The following is a 19,962-nucleotide window of genomic DNA, read 5'->3' as shown; positions in this document are numbered from 1 at the left end:
CAGACCGTTGCAGCCAATAATTTATCAGCTGAGAGTGACTCAGATCTCCCGTCTGCAGCATCTTATTTCTTTACTTTTTCTTTCTTTCTTTCTTTCTTTCTTTTTTTTTTTTTGACAGAAAGCGTGAGTGCTCCTAAATTAAAGCACCGCAGCCGGATGCCTGCAGCGAGCTGGGATGAATCGGAGCCGGAGGGCACGGCTACAGCAGCGAACCGCTGCACGGTGACTGGGGATTTACCGTGGCTCCAAGCAGCTCCGTCGATATTCCCCGACGGATAAAACACGTCCCGCAAGGAAAGGCGAAAGGACCGGAGTCGCGAGACGCCGCGGAGATCGCGCTGAGCAGCGTGGCTGCAGCGCGGGCCTGGAACAGCTCCCGCTGCGGCGTGGGGAGGTTTGGGCCTAATTCTTGCTCTACCGGGTAAAAAAGAATTCAGTGGGTGAGAGCGTATTGCTTTATTTTGCGTGCTTTTTTCCTGCAGCCCAGCTGCACCCGGCGTCGTCTTGACACTTTCTTGGCTCTCCCGCTCGGAAAGATGAGAACAGCAACATTTTTGCTCCGCTTTCCTTCGGTTTTTTAATTCCATTGCAGTCCGGACCCTGCCACGCACCTTCTCTAGCGCACAGTTTAGCTCTTTATCTACAAAAACTTCCCTTTCTCCGTCCCCTGGGAAACGCCCTTTGCGGCTCACGTTGAGCAGGCGATGCCACCGCGGATTTGCTCACTGGACGGTGCCTTTGCCGGCCTGGGAGGGATTTAAAAAAAATTTAAAAAAAAAAAGGTCTCGGGACGACGGAGCCTCTTTGGTGGGAGAGTCAACCTTCGTTGACTTCTTCCGGCTTAAACCTCCCGGAAAAGCAAGGAGAAAGGTGTTGTTCAGCAATCGCGGGCTGAGTCACAGCAGGCAACAGCTCAGTAACTTTCCTGCCCAAATGACTCATGCTTAGAACGAGGATATATTAAAAAAAAAAAAAGAAAAAACATAGTTTTGCAATGCTCATTTCCATAAATCTCCCGTTTGAGCAGCGACTAAGGCGAACGGGGCAGGCGGCAAGGAAAGGGGCCGGGACGTGGCGGGATCCCTTCCCTCCATTCCCCTTCTAACGCCAGCTCCTCTCGCGTCTCTTTTCCAGGTGTTTGGGACCACGGAAAGGCGCCGGAAGAAGGGAAGCGTCGCCTGCGCCGCCATCCCCGGAGCGCGCGGGACGCGGCGAGGAGGAGCCGGGCTCCGACGGTTCCCAGCGGTTCGTCTGTTAACGAGCGGAAGGAGCCGATGTTTCTAAGCAAAAAGGCTTTTATGCTTCCGCAGCTAATTAGGTGGTTGGGGAGGTGAAGGGGGAGTGGGAAAAACTCCGACGCTTTCATCTGGGGCTTGAAATCCCTGCGGGCATTTCACTTCGATGGGACAACTGAGGCGAAATCCGCAGAAACGAGGGCCGCCGTGTCGTCACCGCGGTCGCGACCCCTCCCACCCTGCTGCCACGAGGGATATGGGCTGCCATGGAAGAGCACCGCTATCCATAAAAAAAAGAAAAACCCCGGAATTCCCGCGTATAGGGGCGCACAAGTCGGGGATTGTGGTTGTTCAACGTCGGTGGTTGATTTGGCGGGTTATATCCGAGCCGTGCCGAAAAAAAATAACCAATAACCCCCCCAAGCGGCATCACCGCCTCTTGGTTGGCAGAAATTAATGTTTCTCTGCCACCGTCGTGGCACGAGGTGATTTTTTTTTCGTGCCGGCTCCCGTTCAGCCGGCCGGTTTCGCTACAGCTTCGCAATCCGCAGCGGCGTTTTTCTCCCCATTCCGGGTTTTTTTCAGCCTGGCTGGGCTTTCAGCGGTCGTTGACGCCGCGGGCTGTGGCCGGACGAACGGGAAGTGGAAGGAATCGCATCAAAATAACGGGGCCGGATCGGCTGCTCCACCGGGCGCACGAGGAAGCGGCATCCGTTTGCTCCGGGTCAAAGGAAAAAAAGAAAAGAAAAGCTTAAATGGTAAAAAAATTGGCATCAAACCCAACGAGAATAAAATCCCCTGGCTGCCTGGAGATCCGTCCGGATGGATGGATGGATGGATGGATGGATCGCAGGCTGCACGGGGCTCGTTCCCCCCCCTCATTTTGCGGCCCGGAGGCTGGAAAAAATGGGCAAAAATGGGGCCGTTTAAGGCCCTGATCGTTGCCATTCGCGCCTCACCAGCAAGCGCCTCCGCCCTCTTTCCCCGGAGCCTCCCGACGGATTGGGCCCAGAGGAGAGCTCGTTAATCTAATGACTCATTTTTTAATGATGCGTTCCGTACAAAAACAGCGAGTCGGGGGTGTTGTAAAGAAAACGCACGTTCGCGCTCCGGCGGGGAGGGGGAAAATAAAAGCAAAAAAAAGGAAAAGTCAGTGCACTTTTTTTTTGTTTTGTTTTGTTTTAAGACATTCCGTAATTCCTAAGGGAAACTCAGCCTCATTCTGCGCCAAAACCGTCCGAAATGGTTACAAACGATGCAGTTATTTAATCGCCGCGTCTAAGCACTGAGGTTCCGCTTGCTTTTCCAGCCTCGCGGGACACGGGAAAAGGACACGGAAAAGGGACGCGGGAAAAGGACGCGGCAGAGGCGGCCGAGCTCCGGAAGCGCTTGGAACAGCTCGTCCCGGTGAGCGGCGGCGCAGGTTAGCAGCGAGCGCTGCCGGCTTCGTCGCGGCTTTAGAGCGGGGTTATTTATTTTATTTATTTTTTTTTTCCTCCCCTCCGGTGAGGGAGAATCCGGAGTTCCGCGGGAAGCGGCACCGGAAAGAAAGAAAGGAAACATCCCTAAATTTCTGTATTTCGGAGTCTTTTCCTCGCTTGGGTCCTCGCCGTCTTCACGTCAAGACCTCCCGCCGGGCCGGATCCCGCACGGGGCCGCCCCGTCTCTCGTCCCGGTGCTTCTCCATCACTTCCAGGACGTCGTCCAGGATTGACGGCCCCAGATCCACGTGGAGGGACAGCAGGGAGCCGGCGTGCGGCAGGAACGGCTCCTCCGGCGAGCCGGTCGCGGGGCCGCCGAGACGCCGGGCGCTCCGGCTTCCCGCCGCTCCGTCGTCCAGGTGGAGCCGCGGCGGTTTGGGCGGGCCGCCGATGATCGGCAAGGAGACGGCGTTTTTCAGGAGCGGAGAGGCGGGCGACGGCTCGCCGCTCGGCGCGCGGTCGGGTTCGGCCGCCGCGGGATCCTCCGGCTCCGAGTCCGGCCTCCCGGCGCTCCGCGGAAGCAGGTGGAATTTCCCCCGGAGGAAAGAGATGTCGCCGAAGGCGTCGCGCTCGCCGCCGCTCCCGACGTGTATGGTGTGCCGGAAGTCACCTAAGGGCGGGCTGATCATGTCCGAGGAGAGGATATCCCGGAGTTTCTCCTTTTTCCCCTTCCGGCCGCCCCTTTTCAGGTAAATCGGCACCTTGGCGGCCATGCTGCGCGCTCCGCGCCGGCCCGGCCGCCTCCGACCGGCTGCGCCCTCGGAGACGGTCGTCCTCCCGGAGCGGCTCGTCGGGAAAACAACCTGCAAAAGACAACAGAAAATAAAACCAAACCAACCAACCCAAAACGCGCTTAGGAGCGGGGAGTAATATTTAGGACAAAGCTTCCCGGCGTAAACACATCCCGGGAAATTAATTCCAGACGCTCTCAGTCGCTCCGTCCAAGGGTCATTGGCTGCGTTATCAATAACAAAACAAGGCAGGAAATTAATTCCAGGCCCTGGAAAAAAAGAGAAAAAGGAGAGAAAGCTCTCGAGAGTTTATCCACCGATCTGTTCGAAGGCCGAGCCGTTCTGGAAAACGGTTCGGAGCTGGAAATCCAAGAGGATTCCGACATCCGCAGGCCCGATCGGGGGCGGGATGCGGGGCGCCGGCGGAGCTTTCTGGCCCGAGAGGTGAAGCTTTCGCACGCGGAGCGCCGGGGGATTTTTTTTGTTTTGTTTTCTTCTGCCGTCCAGCCCTAACGCAGCTGCACCCCAAGAAAGGCTGCGTGAGCGAGAGCAGGGAGAAAAGAAGGAAAAAAGGAGAAAAAGGAAGAAGAAAGAAAAAAAGTTAAGGAAACAGGAAAACGGGAAGAGAAAAGGCAAAGGAAGAGGAAAGGAGCAAGGAAGGAAGCAGGAAAACGGGAAGAAAGAGAAAAGGCAAAGGAAGAGGAAAGGAGCAAGGAAGGAAGCAGGAAAACAGAAAAACACAGAAGTAGATAGAAAAACAGGGTCTATAAAAAGTAGAAAAAATACAGAAAAAATAAAAACCGGTAGATGTAATAAAAAATGATTTAGAATAATTAAAGACAGGCAGCTTAGGGGAGGGAGCTGGTCCCCCCCCCGCCGTGGGTCACGCTCGCTCCGAGGCGCGCGCGGCCATGGGAGCGACGTTCCGGCCAGCGGGGGCAAACGGGGGCGGCGAAACCCCCCCAGAACGGGTGTTTGCAGTGAAAACCGGGGGCGGCGGCAGCGGGAAATAGTTTATTCCCATTTTTTTTCTTCTTCCTCTCTTAGGTGGGTCTGATTTTCCACGCCGAGTGCCGCGCGCTTACGTTTCCTCGCCCGGAAAACGATCTGGGAAAGCAGCACCTGCTCCCGAAAGCAAAGGGAATAAAAAGGAGCCTCGACAGCCCTTTCCCAAAATTTTCCGGCGCCTCCAAGCAAATTTAATGGAAAAGCGATTGGGAACGTCGCCAGCGCGCAGCGGGAAAGGGATCCGCGCAGCGAACGCGCCGCCGTGATCCGAGACGGGGCGGGAAGAGGTCGGAAACCTGCCGCTTGGAGAAGCGGAGTAGCCCCACGAGCCGGTTTCTGATGGTTTTTTTTTCCCTGTTTTTTTTTTTGTACTGCCGCCTCGAAGCAGGATCCCTCCGGCGCCCGGGAGCTCCGCCGCGACCGCCGGAAGACGAAGACACGCCGCGACACGAGGGATTCGCCGGGCTGCAACCGCATCCGCGCGGGAAAACGTCCGCCGGAAGGGCAAAGCGGCGGCGATCCTGCCGGGAAGAGCTACGCTCCGAAACGGCAAAAAAAAAAGAGAGGGAAAAAAGCTCCCGGCGAGGTCTCGATCCGGAGCGGAAGGACCAGGCTCCACGCGGGAAAGACGCGGGACGCCGACGCCGCCACCGCGTGCCGGCATCGCGGCCGGCAGGCGAGTCCGGAGAGCGACTGCTCCCGCGGCCGGCGCCTCCTGCCAGCCGGATCGCCAAATGCTATTAAATGGCAGAAAAACGCCTCGTTTTCCCCGCCGCGTTTCCCCGGGACGCGGAAAACGTCCGCGTTGGGAGAAGAGCGACGATGGGGGATGAAAACGAGGAGGAAAACGCAGCGCCCGGAAGCGCGGTGGTTCGGGCCACCCGGCTCCGCGCCTCCGTTTCCCCCTTCGCCGGCCTTTCCCGGGAGAAAGCTTCCTTGCGTTCCCTGCCCCGATTCCCGCTGGAACAGCCGCAAAATCCAGAAATCCGACCTTGGAGAAACGCGGAGAGCCGACAGCTCGAACCCGGAGACAACAACCCGACTGCGGGAATTCCCGCGGGGAAGGGAGAAGCCTTTAATCGCCTGCTCCGAGTTTCTTTCCATCTGGAAGCTGACGGATCGGGGCGGGAACGGCGCACGGCTCGCTCCGATATCCCCGGATCGGAGCCAAAGTCCGGCAGGGGCTGGCTCTCCGCCTCGCTGCGGGCGGGGAGGATCCGGCCGCCGTCGCTCCGAGCGCCGTATCTATTCCGAGGATCTCGACTCAGCTAATTTAATCCGCAGCCGGGCAGAAACTTCGCAGCCAATTGCTAAAATTACCGGGCAGCCGGGCGGATCCGTAGCAAAACAAAAGAAAAAAAAAGGAGGGGGGAAACGGTTGGATCTTTTCACGGAGAAGACATAAGCGATTCCCTAGTTTCCAAATTTAAAATCGTTTGGGTTCGGTTCTGGAGAGCTCCGGTATCGTCTCCGGTGAGGATTCGCTTCTGCCTCCGCCCCGGCTCGGCTCCGATCCCCGAACTGATCCGTGGGGAAAGCGAGTGCCCAGCTCGTCTTCCGCCTCCGGCAGCTCTCCGGGAACGAGCCGTGCGGAGCCGGGAAGAGAGGCCGGAGGAGAAACCGTCCGCCGCGGCGGGCCTTGCCGGGGCGGCGTCGTTCCGGAGGCTCCCGGGAGCCACCGGGATCCTCCCCCTCTTCCCCCCTCCCCGCTCCTCCGCCGCCGGCTTTGCCGTAGGGAAACGCCTCTGTCGCGCGAGCCGACGACACGGAAACCGCCGCCGCCGCTCCGCTACTCACCGCCGCCCTCCTCTTCCTCCCGTCCTTTCCGAGCTCGCCGCCGACTGAGCCCGGAGCCGCATCCAGCCGCCGCTCTGTTCCCCTCCCTCGCCGCTCCGGGCCCGGAGCCAACGGACAAGCCCCACCCCGGGGCCCGCTTCCACCGGAGCCCCCGCCGGAGCGAGCGCCGCTCCGGGTTTCCAGCCTTTTTCTTCCTCCCGCCGCCTCGGCTTTTCCCTCCCCCCTCCCTCGACTCGGATGCAGCCGGCGGCAGCGGGACGAGCGCGGAGTCGGGATGGAAACTCGCAGCCGCTCGGGCCGCAGCGGCGGGAAGATTCCCCGCAGCGGCACGGCTCGGCTCGGCTCGGCTCGGCTCGGCCCCCTCTCCCTGCCCTTTCCCGGGAATCCCCGCCGATTCGTCCCCCCCCCCACCACCCTTCCCGATTCCTTGGAAAATCGCCGTCGCTCGCGGGATCCCCGGGGAACAACCGGGATTAATTCGCTCCGCCGGCGCGAGGCGCCGCACCGAGAGGTTTTTCCCCGCGCGCGGAGCCGCGTTCAGGAGTTTACTTTTTTTTTGGCGTGTTTTTTTTATTGTCTTTTAACGTGAAAATTCGAAGCGTGTCGGAACAGCGATTCGCTTCCCGGAAGGAAGGAAGCAGCCGGGCAGCAGGCGAAACCGAGGGAAAACTCCGTCTTCCAGCTCCGACCGTTTTTGTTTTCTCTTTCGCAGGCGCAAAAAAAAGGGGCGAAAGTGGCCCGAAAGCAGCGGTCCGGCGGCGCCGCGGGGGAAGGTGCCGGCAGGAATCGGCCGCATCCCGCTCGTCCCTTAAATCCGGACCACCTGGGCGGCGACGCAGGGGCTCTTCCGCTCGCCCTCGCCCTCGGAGCGCCGCACGTACAGGCGGCCGTAGGTACCGCCGACCTGCCCCTTGGTCAGCCGGCCGGGATTGACGCACACGCAGCCCAGCACGTCCTGCGGAGGAGGAGGAGGAAAAAACCAGGAAAACCGGGCTCGGAAGAGCGATTCCCGGCGGGAACGGCGGCGCGCGGAAGGGACGCGCCGTTAACCTTGACGAAGTAGCGCAGCTCCGAGGGGGCGACGAGGACGTCCGGCGTGACGGGCAAAGCCGCGTAGCTGTAGAAGTTCTCGTAATCCACGTTCATCTCCTCGGCGGGCGGATACAGCGGGTAGTAACTGCCGGGACACGCGGAAGTTATCCGGCGCTTCCGGGTCTATCCCGGTCGCTTCCGCGTTCAGTTTTGCCGTCAGGACGTGGCTTTTGGGTCAAACAGCATCGGCCTGCGGCCGCCCGTCGTCTACGGTCTATCCAAGCGGGAGCTCGGAGCTGATTTGCGGAGCTGTAAAAGCACCGGAGCGGGAACGCGTCCCCGATTCCCTCTACCCCGTCCCCAAGGACCCGCTACCGGCCGCTCTCGGGACAGCGGCCTGGAAAATCCGACCGGAAAAAGTCCCGCGGGGAATTTAACACGGAGGATGTAACGGCATTAAACGCCCTCGAATGGCCCGCGCAGACCCAGCGACTTCCAACGGGAACGTTTTTTTTCTGCCTTGAAAAACGTCGCTCCAAGCGGAGCGGCGCAGAGGACAACGGCGCCGTTGTCCCGCGGGATTGGGAACGGCCCGGAAAACCACCTCACCTCCTCTGCGTCAGGACGTGCTTGAGGATCCGCGTGAAGCGGTCCGAGATGCCCGAGGAGCTGCGAGCGAGCGAAAACGCCTCAGATCGAGAGCCGAGCACGGAGCGAAACCGGCTCCCGGAGGGAGCATCCGCGGCCGAAATCCGGCGGCTTGGGAGGGGCCGGATTCGGCTCCCACCTGCTGATCTCCTCGGCTCCCATGTGGAAGAGCAGATCCGTGGAGGTCAGGCCGAAGACGGTGCCGTCGATTTCCAGGGTGCAGGGATCCGAGACGAAGTGCACGCGCTGAAACGAGAGCCCGGGCGCGCGCCGAACCCTTCCGTAAACGCGGGGAAAACGCGCCGGGATCGCGAGGAGGGAACCGCCCGCCGCCACGGACAAAACACGGTCGAAAACCCGTTAAAATTAGGGACAAAAATAAAGGTTTGGAGCCCCTGGGGTCTCCCCATCCCGATCGAACAACGCGTTTTTCCCACCGAATCCCTCTCGTTGTCTTTTACAGCGTTCCCCGCTTCCCCGCGTTTTGGGGAGCCCTGGGACCTCACGAGCGGGACACGGCACCCGGAGCAGCCAGGACGTCTGTTCCCAGCTCCTCTTCCCGGTCGGAAAAGGTTTCCCCGCTGCTCTCGCTTCCTCGTGGGCGAGGAAGCAGAAATAAAGCGAGTTGCCGGATTCTCCCGGGAATCTCAGCTTGCTCCTCGGGGAGCTCCCGGATGGATTCTCCCAGCAAAAAAAACCGCTGCCGATGTTTTTCCGGACGGATCCGGCTCTACAGCGAGTAAAACCCCGCTTTTCGCCCCAAGCGAGCGACCGGAACCCGAATCTCGCACGAGGACTCGGGCCGGCTTTTCCCGCGCCGGCAGATCCCGCCGGGAAGGCGGCGGAGCCGGCGGCCGTTACCGGCTTGTCCTCCTTGGGCAGCTCGGCGCAGGCGAAGGGCGGCTGCGGGTACACGCAGTCGTGGTGGACGTCCCGCAGCGACGGCACGAAGACGAGCTGGGAGCCGGCGCTGCCGGGGAGAAGAGAGCGGGAAAACGGCTCCGAAATCCGCTCCGGGGCCTCGGCCACGGCCTCTCTCCGGAGGCTCCGGGTCTGCCGGCGCCTCTGTTTTCCCGGACGGCGTCGGGAGCGTCGGGAAGCGACGGCCACGGGAGGGGATCAGCTCGCCGCGCCGATTAACCCGGCCTCCCCCAGCCGCCGGTTCGTTAGGGACGAATCCGTTAAGCGCCCGCGTTTCCCATCGGGAGAGGCCCGGGAACGCCGGGACAGAGCGGCGGCGGCGATTCGGGAGCGTTTTCTTTCCCGCTCTTCCTACCTCCTCGTCCCCTCTATTATCGTTTTCAGACACAGCTTGAAGACGTCGGCGAAGGATCCGAGGAGCCGACAGTTCTGCAAGCGGAAAACGGCACGGTCCGAGGGAGCGGACGGGACCGCCGGGAAAGGCCGCGCTCCGGATCGCTCCCGAAGCTGCCGGGACGCCGCCGAGCAACAGATGCGCGGGGATTCGGGGCGGTAAAATCCATTCAGGGCGGAGGAGTTTCGGTGAGAATCCCCCATTCCCGCCCCGGCAGCAGCTGCCCCATCGCCGATCCGACGGGATTCGCTCCCGGAAGGAGCCGGCCGCTTCCCGCTTTCCCTTTCGGGGCTTGGCCTCACCTCCACTTGCTCGTGCTTAGCGTCGAGGAAAGGCCCAAACTGCAAAGAAACGGCGACGGCAGTGAGGAAAAAACCCCGATCCGGAGGGAAAGGCCCCGCACGTCCCGCCGAGGAACGAACTTAAACCGGAAATAGCAGCGTTTCCCTCTTTTTTTTTTTAGGGCTCCGGCGCTCCCTTTCCCGACTCCGAGGATGAGAGTGACGCTGCCACAGAGGCCGCGGGCGGCTTTTCCTCCCTCCGGATAAAAATCCCACGCGAGCAGCCGGCTCAAAGCGGATTTTTTTTCTTTATTTCTCACTTTATTAGTTGCCTCGGAGAAGCCGAAACCGACTTTTACCCGTTAATCCCAAAGCAACCGGGGCAAATCCGAACGCGGGAGGCCGGATAAGAGCCAGCGTCGGCCGGCGTATCCATCCTGCCCCAGCCGGAGCGAGAGCGGGAAGGTCGGATCGCGCTTCCCAGGGGTTTTAAGAGCAGGATTTGCCATCGGATGGGAGGTTACCCGGAGCTTCCGCACGCCTCCGAGGGGCGAAAGGGGCTTTGCCGCCGCGGGCTCCGAACGGCGGATTTATCCGCGACGCTCCCGGCGGCTCGGAGCGGCTCCGGAAACGGCCCCTTCGCCTCTAAGGGATCCCAAAATCCCGCAAAAAGCCCCCTCCGGGAAAGGCTTTAACCTCGGCATCCCGGCCCCGCTCCGCATCCAGCGATTCCCTTCGGATGCTTTTCCCCACCCCCCTTCCCGACGCCGGCCGGGCCGCGGCCTCACCAGGATGCAGGCGTCCGGCTTGTCCCGGCGGATGACGTCCACGAGGTCGGAGAGCGGGTCGTAGGCGATGCTGTCGGAGGTGGTGTAGGGCCCGCAGGCCACCAGGATCATCCGCTGCTCCGTGTCTGCGGGAATGCCGGAAAACGGGGCCGCGCGTGAGGGGGGCTTTCCGGCACCTTTTCCATCATGGAAAGCTCGGCTTTCTGGTGCCTTTCCCGCTTTCCGGCACTTTTCACATGTCCTTGTCCCAGAAAGCCCAGCTTTTCGGCGCCTTTCCCATCTTCCCATCCCAGAAAGCTCAGCTTTCCGGCACCCTTTCCGCACTCCCCATCCCAGAAAGCTCGGCTTTCCGGCACCCTTTCCCATCTTCCCATCCTGGACAGCTCGGCTTTCCGGTGCCTTTCCCATCTCCCTATCCCAGAAAGCTCGGCTTTCCGGCACCTTTCCCATCTCCTATCCCAGAAAGCTCGGCTTTCCGGCACCTTTCCCACCTCCCTGTCCCAGAAAGCTCAGCTTTCCAGCACCCTTTCCCATCTTCCCATCCCAGAAAGCTCAGCTTTCCGGCACCCTTTCCGCACTCCCCATCCCAGAAAGCTCGGCTTTCCGGCACCCTTTCCCATCTTCCCATCCTGGACAGCTCGGCTTTCTGGTGCCTTTCCCATCTCCCTATCCCAGAAAGCTCAGCTTTCCAGCGCCTTTTCATCCCAGAAAGCTCGGCTTTCCAGGGCCTTTCCTGCTTTCCAGCACTTTTTCCACTTATCCCAGAAAGCTCAGCTTTCCGGCACCCTTTCCCATCGTCCCATCCTGGACAGCTCGGCTTTCCGGCGCCTTTCCCATCTCCCTATCCCAGAAAGCTCGGCTTTCCGGCACCTTTCCCATCTCCCTATCCCAGAAAGCTCGGCTTTCCAGCGCCCTTTCATCCCAGAAAGCTCGGCTTTCCAGTGCCTTTCCTGCTTTCCAGCACTTTTCCCACTTATCCCAGAAAGCTCGGCTTTCCGGCACCCTTTCCCATCTTCCCATCCCGGAAAGCTCGGCTTTCCGGTGCCTTTCCCATCTCCCTATCCTGGAAAGCTTGGCTTTCTGGCACGTTTCCCACTTTCTGGCACTTTTCCCACCTTCCCATCCCGGAAAGCTCAGCTTTTCGGTGCCTTTCCCACTTTCGGGTGCTTTTTCCGCCCTCCCTGTCCCAGAAAGCTTGGCTTTTCGGTACCTTTCCCACCTCTCCGTCCTGGAAAGCTCGGCTTTCCGGTGTCTTTCCCATCCTGGAAAGCTCAGCTTTTCGGTGCCTTTCCCATCTCCCCATCCCGGAAAGCTCGGCTTTCCAGCGCCTTTCCCACCCGGAAAGCTTGACTTCTCGGCGCTTTTCCCTCCGAGCAGGAAGCCGCCGGGATCGCGGCCCGCGAGGGGCTCCGGCGGGATGGGAAAGGGGAGAATCCGCCCCGGCCGCCATCCCGCCCGGCGAATTTGGGGGTCGGGGAAGGAATCGCGATTCCGGGCTCCAGCTCACCTTGTGCCGGCTCCGGAGGCGAGTAGAAGGGAAGCGGCACTCCCTACGGGGGAAAAAAAAAAACGGGAAGGGATGGGGCGAGGAGGAGGAGGAGAGCGGGAAGGTTCTTCCTCGCCGGAAACGCCGCTCCGGTCGCTCCGCGAGACACGGCACCCGGAACGGCTTCCCACCCGGAGCGTCCGAAACGCTCCTCATCCCGCCGGGAACGAGCGGGCACCTCGTAGAGCTTCGTGGCCACCAGTCGCCTCCCGGTGCTGTTCGTCCCCTCCACGGCCACGACCTGGGAAGCGGCCGGAAAAAAAAGGACAAAAGAAAAACCACGGGTGAAGCCGGGGAGGAAGCGGGAGCTGCCGTCCTTCTGCGGAAGCTCCGGCTCCTCGCTCTCACCTGGCCCGGGAAGAGGGAATATTCCTGGAGCTCGGAGAGGTCGACGGGGACCCGGCCGCCCGAGGAATGTTCCCGGTCGCCCTCGAGCACCACCGATTTGGCGTTGAGCTTCCCGTTGCTGTCGCAGCCGATCTGGCCCAGGACTGTCACCGGCTCCTGCGGGAACGGCAGCGGGAGGAGCTGCGGCAGCGCAAGCGGCATCCCCGAATCCCGAGGGAAGCGCCCGAAATCCGCGGTTAAACCACGGCGGGAAAAAGGAAAGAAAAAAGGAAGGAAAAAAAAAAGGAACGGAGACAAAGGAGAGAGCACACGCAGACACCGGGAAAAGAGGGAAAAGAATGAGAAAAGGAAAGGGAAAAAAGAAAAACTGGGATGAGGGAGGCGCAAAAGAAAGAAAAATCAGGGTAAGAGACGTGCAAAACAAGAAAAACCTGGAGAAAAGAAGGGCATAAAAAAACGGGATAGGAGAGGTGCAAAAAAAAATCCAGGGAAAAGAAGTGGGAATGAGAGAAGCACAAAAAAAACAGGGATAAGGAAGAGGCAGAAGAAAGAAAGAAAAATGGGGACGAGAGAGAGGCACAAAAACCCAAAAAACGGGGACAAAAGGGGGGGAACAGGATAACGAAGAGGCGCGAGAAAACCTGAAAAATGGGGACAAAAGAGGGGGGAAAAAACCCAGGATAATGAAGAGCTGCAAGAAAACCCAAAAAATGGGGACAAAAGAGGGGAGAAAAAAACCTGGGATAAAGAAAAGGCACAAAAATACATGAAAAATGGGACAAAAGAAGGGGAAAACACCCAGGATAACGAAGAGGCGCAAAGAGCAGGGACTCGAGTCCCCAAAGGAAAACAAAAGGCAAAGGGAGCTGCCGGAGCCACCGCAGCCATCGGAGCCACCGGAGCCGTAGGAAGAGCCGGAGCCACCGGAGCTGCCGGAGGGGCTGGAGCCGCCGCCGGAGCCGTAGGAGGAACCGGAGCCACCGGAGCTGCCGGAGGGGCTGGAGCCGCCGCCGGAGCCGTAGGAGGAACCGGAGCCACCGGAGCTGCCGGAGGGGCTGGAGCCGCCGCCGGAGCCGTAGGAGGAGCCGGAGCCACCGGAGCTGCCGGAGGGGCTGGAGCCGCCGCCGGAGCCGTAGGAGGAACCGGAGCCACCGGAGCTGCCGGAGGGGCTGGAGCCGCCGCCGGAGCCGTAGGAGGAACCGGAGCCACCGGAGCCATAAGAGGAACCGGAGCCACCGGAGCTGCCGGAGGCGCTGGAGCCACCAGAGCCATAAGAGGAGCCGGAGCCACTGGAGCTACCGGAGCCATAAGAGGAGCCGGAGGCACCGGAGCTGCCGGAGGGGCTGGAGCCGCCGCCGGAGCCGTAGGAGGAACCGGAGCCACCAGAGCCATAAGAGGAGCCGGAGCCACTGGAGCTACCGGAGCCATAAGAGGAGCCGGAGGCACCGGAGCTGCCGGAGGGGCTGGAGCCACCGGAGCCATAAGAGGAGCCGGAGCCACCGGAGCTGCCGAGGGGCTGGAGCCACCGGAGCCATAGGAGGAGCCGGAGGCACCGGAGCTGCCGGAGGGGCTGGAGCCACCGGAGCCATAAGAGGAGCCGGAGGCACCGGAGCTGCCAGAGGGGCTGGAGCCGCAGCCGGAGCCATAGGAGGAGCCAGAGGCACCGGAGCTTGCCGGAGGGGCTGGAGCCGCAGCCGGAGCCACCGGAGGAGCCGCCGGATCCGTTACCTGCGCCGGGAGCCTCACGGAGGTGAAATCCCGGAGCCCGTAGCGTTCCCGGAGCACCTCGCCGAGCTCCTCGATCCTCCAGGTCAGCACTGCGGGAGGCGGCGGGTAACGGAGCTGGGGCCGTTACCCGCCCCGGAGCGCCGCGGCGGCGGGGGATTTTGGGGGGGGGGGTTTTGGGGTGTTTTCCCCATTTTTTTCCCTTCTCCTTCTCCGTTACCTTCGCGCACGTCGAGGGCTTTTTGGAACATGAACTTGTAGCTGCCGGCGAGGCCGGCGCCGAAGAGCCGGAGGCTGCAGCCGGAGCCGCCGCTCCAGGCGGAGCCCGGCGCGGAGCCGAGCGAGGCCACGACGTCGCCGCGGCCGGCGCGCGCCGCGTACTTTCGGGAAGGGGTAGCGCTGGCGGGGAGGGAAAAAAAAAAAGGGGAAAAAAAACAGGAATTTAAAAAAGAAATACAAAAAATTCCGCGATTAAGGAGCGAGGGGAGCGGAGCCGCGCCGGAGCCTCACCCCGGGGAAAAGCTGCCGGGCGAGAAGAGGCCGTAAGGGCTGCCGCGAGCGGCGGGCGGCCGCTTGGCCCGCGGGTTTTCCGGGCTGGAGCCGCCGCTTTTCCGGGAATCCTGCGGGAAGGCGAGAGCGGGAGGTCGGAGGCCTCCGAGGAGGCCGGAGCCCGGCGCCGAGGCGCTCGCTCACCTCGCCGGGCGCCGCGTAGGCGTCCAGCAGCTCCTCCTCTTCCTCGTCTTCGTCGAGGCTGTCGCTCGTTAAGGAGCGGGAAGTGGTGGGGGGGTGAGGGGCGGCGGGAACGCCGGGAAGCGGCGGGAACACCGGGAAGCGACGCTAGGAAGCAATGAGGATGCCGGGAAGCAGCAGGGACGCTGGAAAGTGATACTGGGAAGCGGCTGGGATACCAGGGAACAATGGGGACACTGGGAAGTGGCAGGAATACTGGGAAGCAGCAGGGACGTTGGGAAGCGGCAGGGACGCCGGGAAGCAGCAGGGACACCGGGAAGCAGCGTTGGGAAGCGGCTGGGATACTGGAAGCAACAGGGATGCCGGGAAGTGGCAGGGATGCTGGGAAGCAGCTGCAACACCAGGGATACTGGGAAGTGGTGCCAGGAAGTGGTGGGGATGCTGGGAAGCGGCAGGAATACTGGGAAGCAGCGAGGACACTGGGAAGCAGCTGGGACGCCGGAAAGTGATGCGCGGAAGCGGCGGGGGCATTGGGAACTGGCGCCGGGAAGCGGTGGGGATGCTGGGAAGCGGCAGGAATACTGGGAAGCAGCGAGGACACCGGAAGCAGCTGGGACGCCGGGAGGTGGTGCTGGGAAGTGGTGGGATGCTGGGAAGCGGCAGGGATACTGGGAAGCAACTGGGATGCCGGGAAGCGATGCCAGGAAGCGGCAGGGATACCGGGAAGCGGCACGGGAATCGCGCCCGGCTCAAGGCCGCCGGAGCGACCGGGAACCTCCCCTGGCAGCCGCCGCTCCCGGCACCTCGCAGCCGCCGGCAGCGCTCCTAACCTTTTTTTTTTTTTTTTCCCCTTTTTCCCCCCTTTTTTCCCCTCCCGCCCCCCCCGAAGCGGCTCCCGGCGCAGGATACAGCTCCCGGAGGAGCGGACGTCGCGCAGCCGGCGCAGCGGCTCTCGCTCTCCGCGGGATTTTTCCGGCGGCGCTTGGCGAGGAGCTGGCGGCAGAAGGTGGGGGGGGGAGCGGCGGCGTTGGGGGCCGCGGCGTGGGGCGGGGGGGCGCAGGGCAGGGGGGTGCGTGGGGGGGGGGCGCAGTGTGGGGCAGGGGCATGTGCACGGGGGGCAGCGGCGGCGTGGGGCAGGGGCGCACGCGGGGGGGCGGCGTGGGGCAGAGAAGTGCGCGGGGGGGCAGGGGCGCGTGTGGGGGCGCGTGGCGTGGGGCAGGGGGACGCGCGGGTGGGGGGCCCGCAGCGTGGGCAGGGGGGCACGTGGTCACGCGTGGGGGGGGCTGTGGAGTGGGGCAGGGGGGCGCAGCGTGGGGGGCGGCGTGGGGCAGGGGGGCACGCCACGGGGGCGGCAGTGTGGGGCAGGGGTCGTGGCGTGGGGCAGGGGGTCGCGCGGGGGGGCAGCATGGGGTGGGGGTCGCGCGGGGGGGCCACGGCATGGGGCAGGGGGTCACGCGGCGGGGGGCAGCGTGGGGCCGGGGAGTCGCGCAGGGGGGCAGGGCTTGGGGATCGCGCGGGGGGCGTAGCGGTGTGGGGCAGGGGGTCGCGGCATGGGGCAGGGGGCACACGGGCGGCAGGGGGTCACGCGGGGAGGGGGGTCGGTGTGGGGCAGGGGGGCGCGCGGGAGGGGTCGCGCGGGGGGCAGGGGCTGCGGCGCGCGGGCAGGGGGGCGCGCGGGGGGGGGTCGCGGGCGTGGGCAGGGGGTCGCACGTGGGGCAAGGGGGCGTGCGGGGGGGGGTCGCGGCGTGGGGCAGGGGGTCGCGCGGGAGGGGCGGCGTGGGGCAGGGGGGCGCGCGGGAGGGGTCGCGCGGGGGGGGCGCGGCGTGGGCAGGGGGTCGCGCGTGGGGCCGGCGCGCACCTCGTGCTCGAAGGCGGCCAGCCCGTGGCCGTGAGCGGCTCGGCGCGGCCGGCGCCCGTGGCGAACGCGAGCAGCTCGTCGGCGAGCGCCGCCGGGCCGAGCCCGTGCGCCAGGCACAGCTGCACCCACTGCCGCGCGGGCGGGCGGGCGGACCGACGGACGGACACGGGGGCGGACGGACCGACGGACGGACCGACGGGCAGGGTCAGCGCGGCGCCCCCAAACTCGGCACCTCCCTAACGTATCCCTGAGCCGCCCCCCCCCCCCCCCCGCCCCAAGATCTGCCAACGCCGCCGCCCGCCCCCCGAAACGGCTCCCGCGACGGCCCCCAACGCCCCCAACGCCCCGGTTCCCCCCGAATGCCCCCCATTTCCCCCCAAAACGCCCCCCGGTTCCCCCCGAATGCCCACCATTTCCCCCCAAATCGCCCCCGGTTTCCCCCAAATATCCCCCATTATCCCCCCAAAATCCCCATTTCCCCCCAAAACGCCCCCGGTTCCGCATCCCCGACCCGATTTCCCCCCAAATCCCCCATTCCCCCCAACACGCCCCCCGGTTCCCCCGAATGTCCCCTTTCCCCATCCCCAAAATCCCCATTTCCCCCCAAAACGCCCCCGGTTTCCCCCAAATATCCCCCATTTTCCCCCAAAACGCCCCGGTCCCCCGAATGTCCCCGATTTCCCCCAAACGCCCCCCGCGATTGCTCCGAGGCCCCCAAACGCCGCGCCATTCCCCCCCAAACGCCCCCAGCACAGCTCCGACCGCCCCAACGCCCCCGATTCCCCCAAACGCCCCCGCTTTTCCCGCCAAACGCCCCCGCGGCAGCTCCGAGCCCCAAACGCCGCCGGTTGCCCCCGAACGGCCCCCGTTGCCCCGCAGCCGTCCCGCCTCCCGCCCGCCGCAGCCACTCACGCCGGTCGGGCACGTCCTCGCCGTCGCAGCGCAGCTCGAAGAGCCGCAGCTCGCGCAGCACCGCCTCGGCCGACACCTCCCCGGCCGCCGCCGCCGCCGCCGCCGCCGCCTCCGCCATGGCCCCGGCCCCGGCCCCGGCCCCGGCCCCGGCGAAAAGCCCGCGCCGGCGCGACACCGCCGCGCTTGACGGCAGCGCGGGGGGTGGGCGGCGCCGAGCCTTATAAGGCGGGAGAAGGCGGGCTAGAGGGTGAGCGAAGAGGGAGGGGGGGAAGCGCGGCCGCGCCGATGCGGAGGAGGAGGGCGGGGCTATGCAAATAGCAGCGGCGAGCGGGCCATGGGAGGAGGGGACGGCGTGGCCGCCCCCGCGAAGGGGCTGGCCGGCGGGCAGCGTTTCCCGCGCGGGGAAGCGGCGGCGTAGAAGACGCTTCGCCGGGTTTTTTTTTATTTATTTTTTCCTCATTATATAAATTTATTATTAAAAAAAAAAAAACCCAAAACCACCAAAAACAGTACCGAGGAGGTAAAAACATCCCTGATCTCTGAGCGGTAAAGCAGGGCGTTCGGGCCCCGGCGCGAGGCGAAGGCGGCTCCTCCCGGAGAAGCCACGCGGGGAGAGGCCGTTCCCGGGGCCCGGCGGCGGCGGCGGCGACGGGGAGGGGAATAAAAACGGGAAAGGCACGGAGGAACCGGCGGGAGGAAGGCCGGGAGCCGCGCCGCGCCGCGGACGGGCTCCCGGAGCGGCCGAGGCGGGAAGCGAGTCCGTTTCCGCGGATGCGAAGCAGTGGGGGAGGGAAAATCCCGGCGGAGAAGCTTCCGAAGGCGCTGGCGATCGGCGGCTCCGCTTCAGGCGAACATGGTGAGCTGCAGCCACTGGCGAGGAGGAGGAGGAGGAGGAGGAGGAAGAAGGGGCGAAGGTGAGAGCGGGGCCGAGCGCCCCGGAGCCGCGGCAAAGCCCCCGCCGCGTACCTTCAGCAAATCGAAGGCGACGACTCCGTCCTTATCCGCGTCCAGCGCTTGGAAAAACCCTGTGGGAAAAGCGGGAGGAAGGGGGGGGGGAATAACATGGAATTTTATTTATTTCTTCCCAAACCATCCCGCCCGCTGGAAGGCCGCGAGGAAAAACGGAGCCGGGAAAAGGCACTCACGGAACATGGTCTCCAGGCGCACCAAGCAGCAGAGAAGCTGTCGAAGTCGAGGGCCAGGTCCGGCTCCGCGTAGCGGGTGATGATGAGCTCGTGGAGCTTCTTGTTCAGCTTAAAACCTGTTAAAATATAAATATATATATATTTATATCCGAAGAAATCCAGGGAGAAGGCGGGAACGGCGCCGGAGCGGCCGCGCGGCTCCGTCGCTCGGCGCCCCGCCGCCGGCACCTGCGGCCTCCAGCGCCAGCCGCATCTCGTAGGCGCTCATGCTGCCCGACTTGTCCAGGTCGAACTTCCGGAAACCGCCTGAAAAAGAGGGAGAAGGGAGCGGATCGTGGAGGGGGGGGGGGGGGGGATTTTCCAGCGCCTCCCTCCGGAAGCGCCGTCCCGGCAAAGCGGGGCGGCCCCCGAGCGCCCCCCCACCAGGTAATTCCGGATGCGGTTCCACAGGATGTTGAATTCCACCAGCCCCAGCTTCCCGTTTCCGTCTTTCTGCGGAAGGAGGGGGGGGGGGGGTTAAGGAAGACGACGGGCGGCCTCTCCCCGCCGCGCCCCCCCCCATCCCGCCGCCGCCCCCCCCCCATCCCGCCGTTCCCGCTTCCCAAGGGCGAAGGATACATCCATGAGGTTGACCATGCTGCGGCACGACTCCACGCTGAAGCCCTTGGTCCGGAGATCTTTATCTGCGGCGGGGGGGGGGGGGAGGGGGGGAGCAAAGGGGAGGCCGTTAACGGCCGCCTCCTTACGGAGCTTCCCGAAAAAAAATCCCGCTCCGGGTGGGGGTTTTCCTCCCCCCCCCCCCCCCCCCCTCCATGCGGGATTTCCGTCGGGATGCAGGGAAGCATGATCCCACCCCCAAAATGAAGCGGCGGGGGGGGGGGGGGGGGGGGGGGGAAATAAAACCCTCGCGGCGCTCACGTTTTCCTACGATTCTGTTGAGGATTGTCTGCAGCTCCTTAACGCTGATTCCATATCCTGGGGAAAAAAAAAAAATTGAGGAAAATCCCGGCGTTTCCTCGCCGGCAGCGAGCGGAGCGGAGCGCCGCGGCGCCCCGCGCGGACCCTACCGGCCCCGCCAGCTGCTTGAAGAGCTGCTTGAAGTTGTCGTCGATCTCGCTTTCGGAGAGCACTTTCTGGGGGAGGGAAGAGGAGAAACCCGGAACGAAATCCCGTGGGAGCAGGGAACGAAGTCCCGTGGGAGCAGGGAACGAAGTCCCGTGGAGCAGGGAAGGGGGCTGCGGCCGCGCGCATCCCCCCTCGGCCCCGCCACGCTCAGCGCTCACCTCGTCCGGCAGCGTCGCCTCGATCTTGTCGTCCATTCCCTGCGGAGAAGGAGAATCCGGATTGGGGAGGGGGGGGGGAGGCAGAGAGGGGAAGAAGAGGGGGAAGAATCCGGATTTGGGGGGAAAGGAAGAGAAGAAT

General features: G+C 63.6%; 2 protein-coding genes and 2 long non-coding RNA genes across 5 annotated transcripts; all 4 read right to left on the bottom strand.

The window, feature by feature from the left end:
• Nucleotides 1–256: 256 nt before the first annotated feature.
• Nucleotides 257–6,445, bottom strand: CDC42EP2 (CDC42 effector protein 2). 2 transcript variants are annotated; one of them, XM_062600802.1, is made up of 2 exons: nucleotides 6,253–6,445; nucleotides 257–3,519 (listed from the first exon to the last, which is right to left on the bottom strand). In XM_062600802.1, the coding sequence occupies exon 2, from the start codon at nucleotides 3,427–3,429 to the stop codon at nucleotides 2,851–2,853; it is 579 nt and encodes a 192-aa protein (XP_062456786.1). In that variant the 5' UTR covers nucleotides 3,430–3,519; nucleotides 6,253–6,445; the 3' UTR covers nucleotides 257–2,850. The 2 variants fall into 2 exon arrangements, with proteins under 2 accessions (XP_062456786.1, XP_062456785.1); XM_062600801.1 differs by lacking the exon at nucleotides 6,253–6,445 and adding an exon at nucleotides 5,447–6,151.
• Nucleotides 6,446–6,807: 362 nt separating this feature from the next.
• POLA2 (DNA polymerase alpha 2, accessory subunit) lies at nucleotides 6,808–15,156 on the bottom strand. The gene is made up of 16 exons (XM_062600808.1): nucleotides 15,106–15,156; nucleotides 14,629–14,772; nucleotides 14,446–14,555; nucleotides 14,156–14,334; nucleotides 13,939–14,027; nucleotides 12,211–12,366; nucleotides 12,041–12,103; nucleotides 11,824–11,866; nucleotides 10,317–10,441; nucleotides 9,550–9,588; nucleotides 9,209–9,282; nucleotides 8,794–8,902; nucleotides 8,072–8,178; nucleotides 7,894–7,953; nucleotides 7,303–7,429; nucleotides 6,808–7,207 (listed from the first exon to the last, which is right to left on the bottom strand). The coding sequence occupies exons 1-16, from the start codon at nucleotides 15,154–15,156 to the stop codon at nucleotides 7,061–7,063; spliced, it is 1,623 nt and encodes a 540-aa protein (XP_062456792.1). The 3' UTR covers nucleotides 6,808–7,060.
• A 2,967-nt stretch (nucleotides 15,157–18,123) lies between these two features.
• Nucleotides 18,124–18,842, bottom strand: LOC134154122 (uncharacterized). The gene is made up of 4 exons (XR_009961337.1): nucleotides 18,769–18,842; nucleotides 18,541–18,656; nucleotides 18,362–18,420; nucleotides 18,124–18,265 (listed from the first exon to the last, which is right to left on the bottom strand). It is a non-coding gene; the product is annotated as an uncharacterized LOC134154122 (long non-coding RNA).
• A 91-nt stretch (nucleotides 18,843–18,933) lies between these two features.
• LOC134154130 (uncharacterized) lies at nucleotides 18,934–19,508 on the bottom strand. The gene is made up of 3 exons (XR_009961339.1): nucleotides 19,459–19,508; nucleotides 19,159–19,223; nucleotides 18,934–19,032 (listed from the first exon to the last, which is right to left on the bottom strand). It is a non-coding gene; the product is annotated as an uncharacterized LOC134154130 (long non-coding RNA).
• Nucleotides 19,509–19,962: the final 454 nt, after the last annotated feature.

This window comes from Rhea pennata (assembly GCF_028389875.1).
Source record: "Rhea pennata isolate bPtePen1 chromosome 35 unlocalized genomic scaffold, bPtePen1.pri SUPER_35_unloc_2, whole genome shotgun sequence".
Lineage (NCBI taxonomy): Eukaryota > Metazoa > Chordata > Aves > Rheiformes > Rheidae > Rhea > Rhea pennata.
The sequence above is the reverse complement of the archived record's forward strand: the minus strand, read 5'-3'. Positions and strand labels throughout refer to the sequence as shown.

Bases quoted from the DNA above. Each gene is read 5' to 3' on its own strand.
- CDC42EP2 (XM_062600802.1), bottom strand. From the start codon at position 3,429: ATGGCCGCCAAGGTGCCGATTTACCTGAAAAGGGGCGGCCGGAAGGGG.
- POLA2 (XM_062600808.1), bottom strand. From the start codon at position 15,156: ATGCCCCCGCCGCTTCCGCGCATCACTTTCCGGCGTCCCAGCTGCTTC. The intron at 12,104-12,210 runs GTGAGAGCGAGG...GCCGCTTCCCAG, and splicing joins ATTCCCTCTTCCCGGGCCAG to GTCGTGGCCGTGGAGGGGAC. The intron at 8,179-8,793 runs GTAACGGCCGCC...CTCTCGTTTCAG, and splicing joins TGCCCAAGGAGGACAAGCCG to CGCGTGCACTTCGTCTCGGA.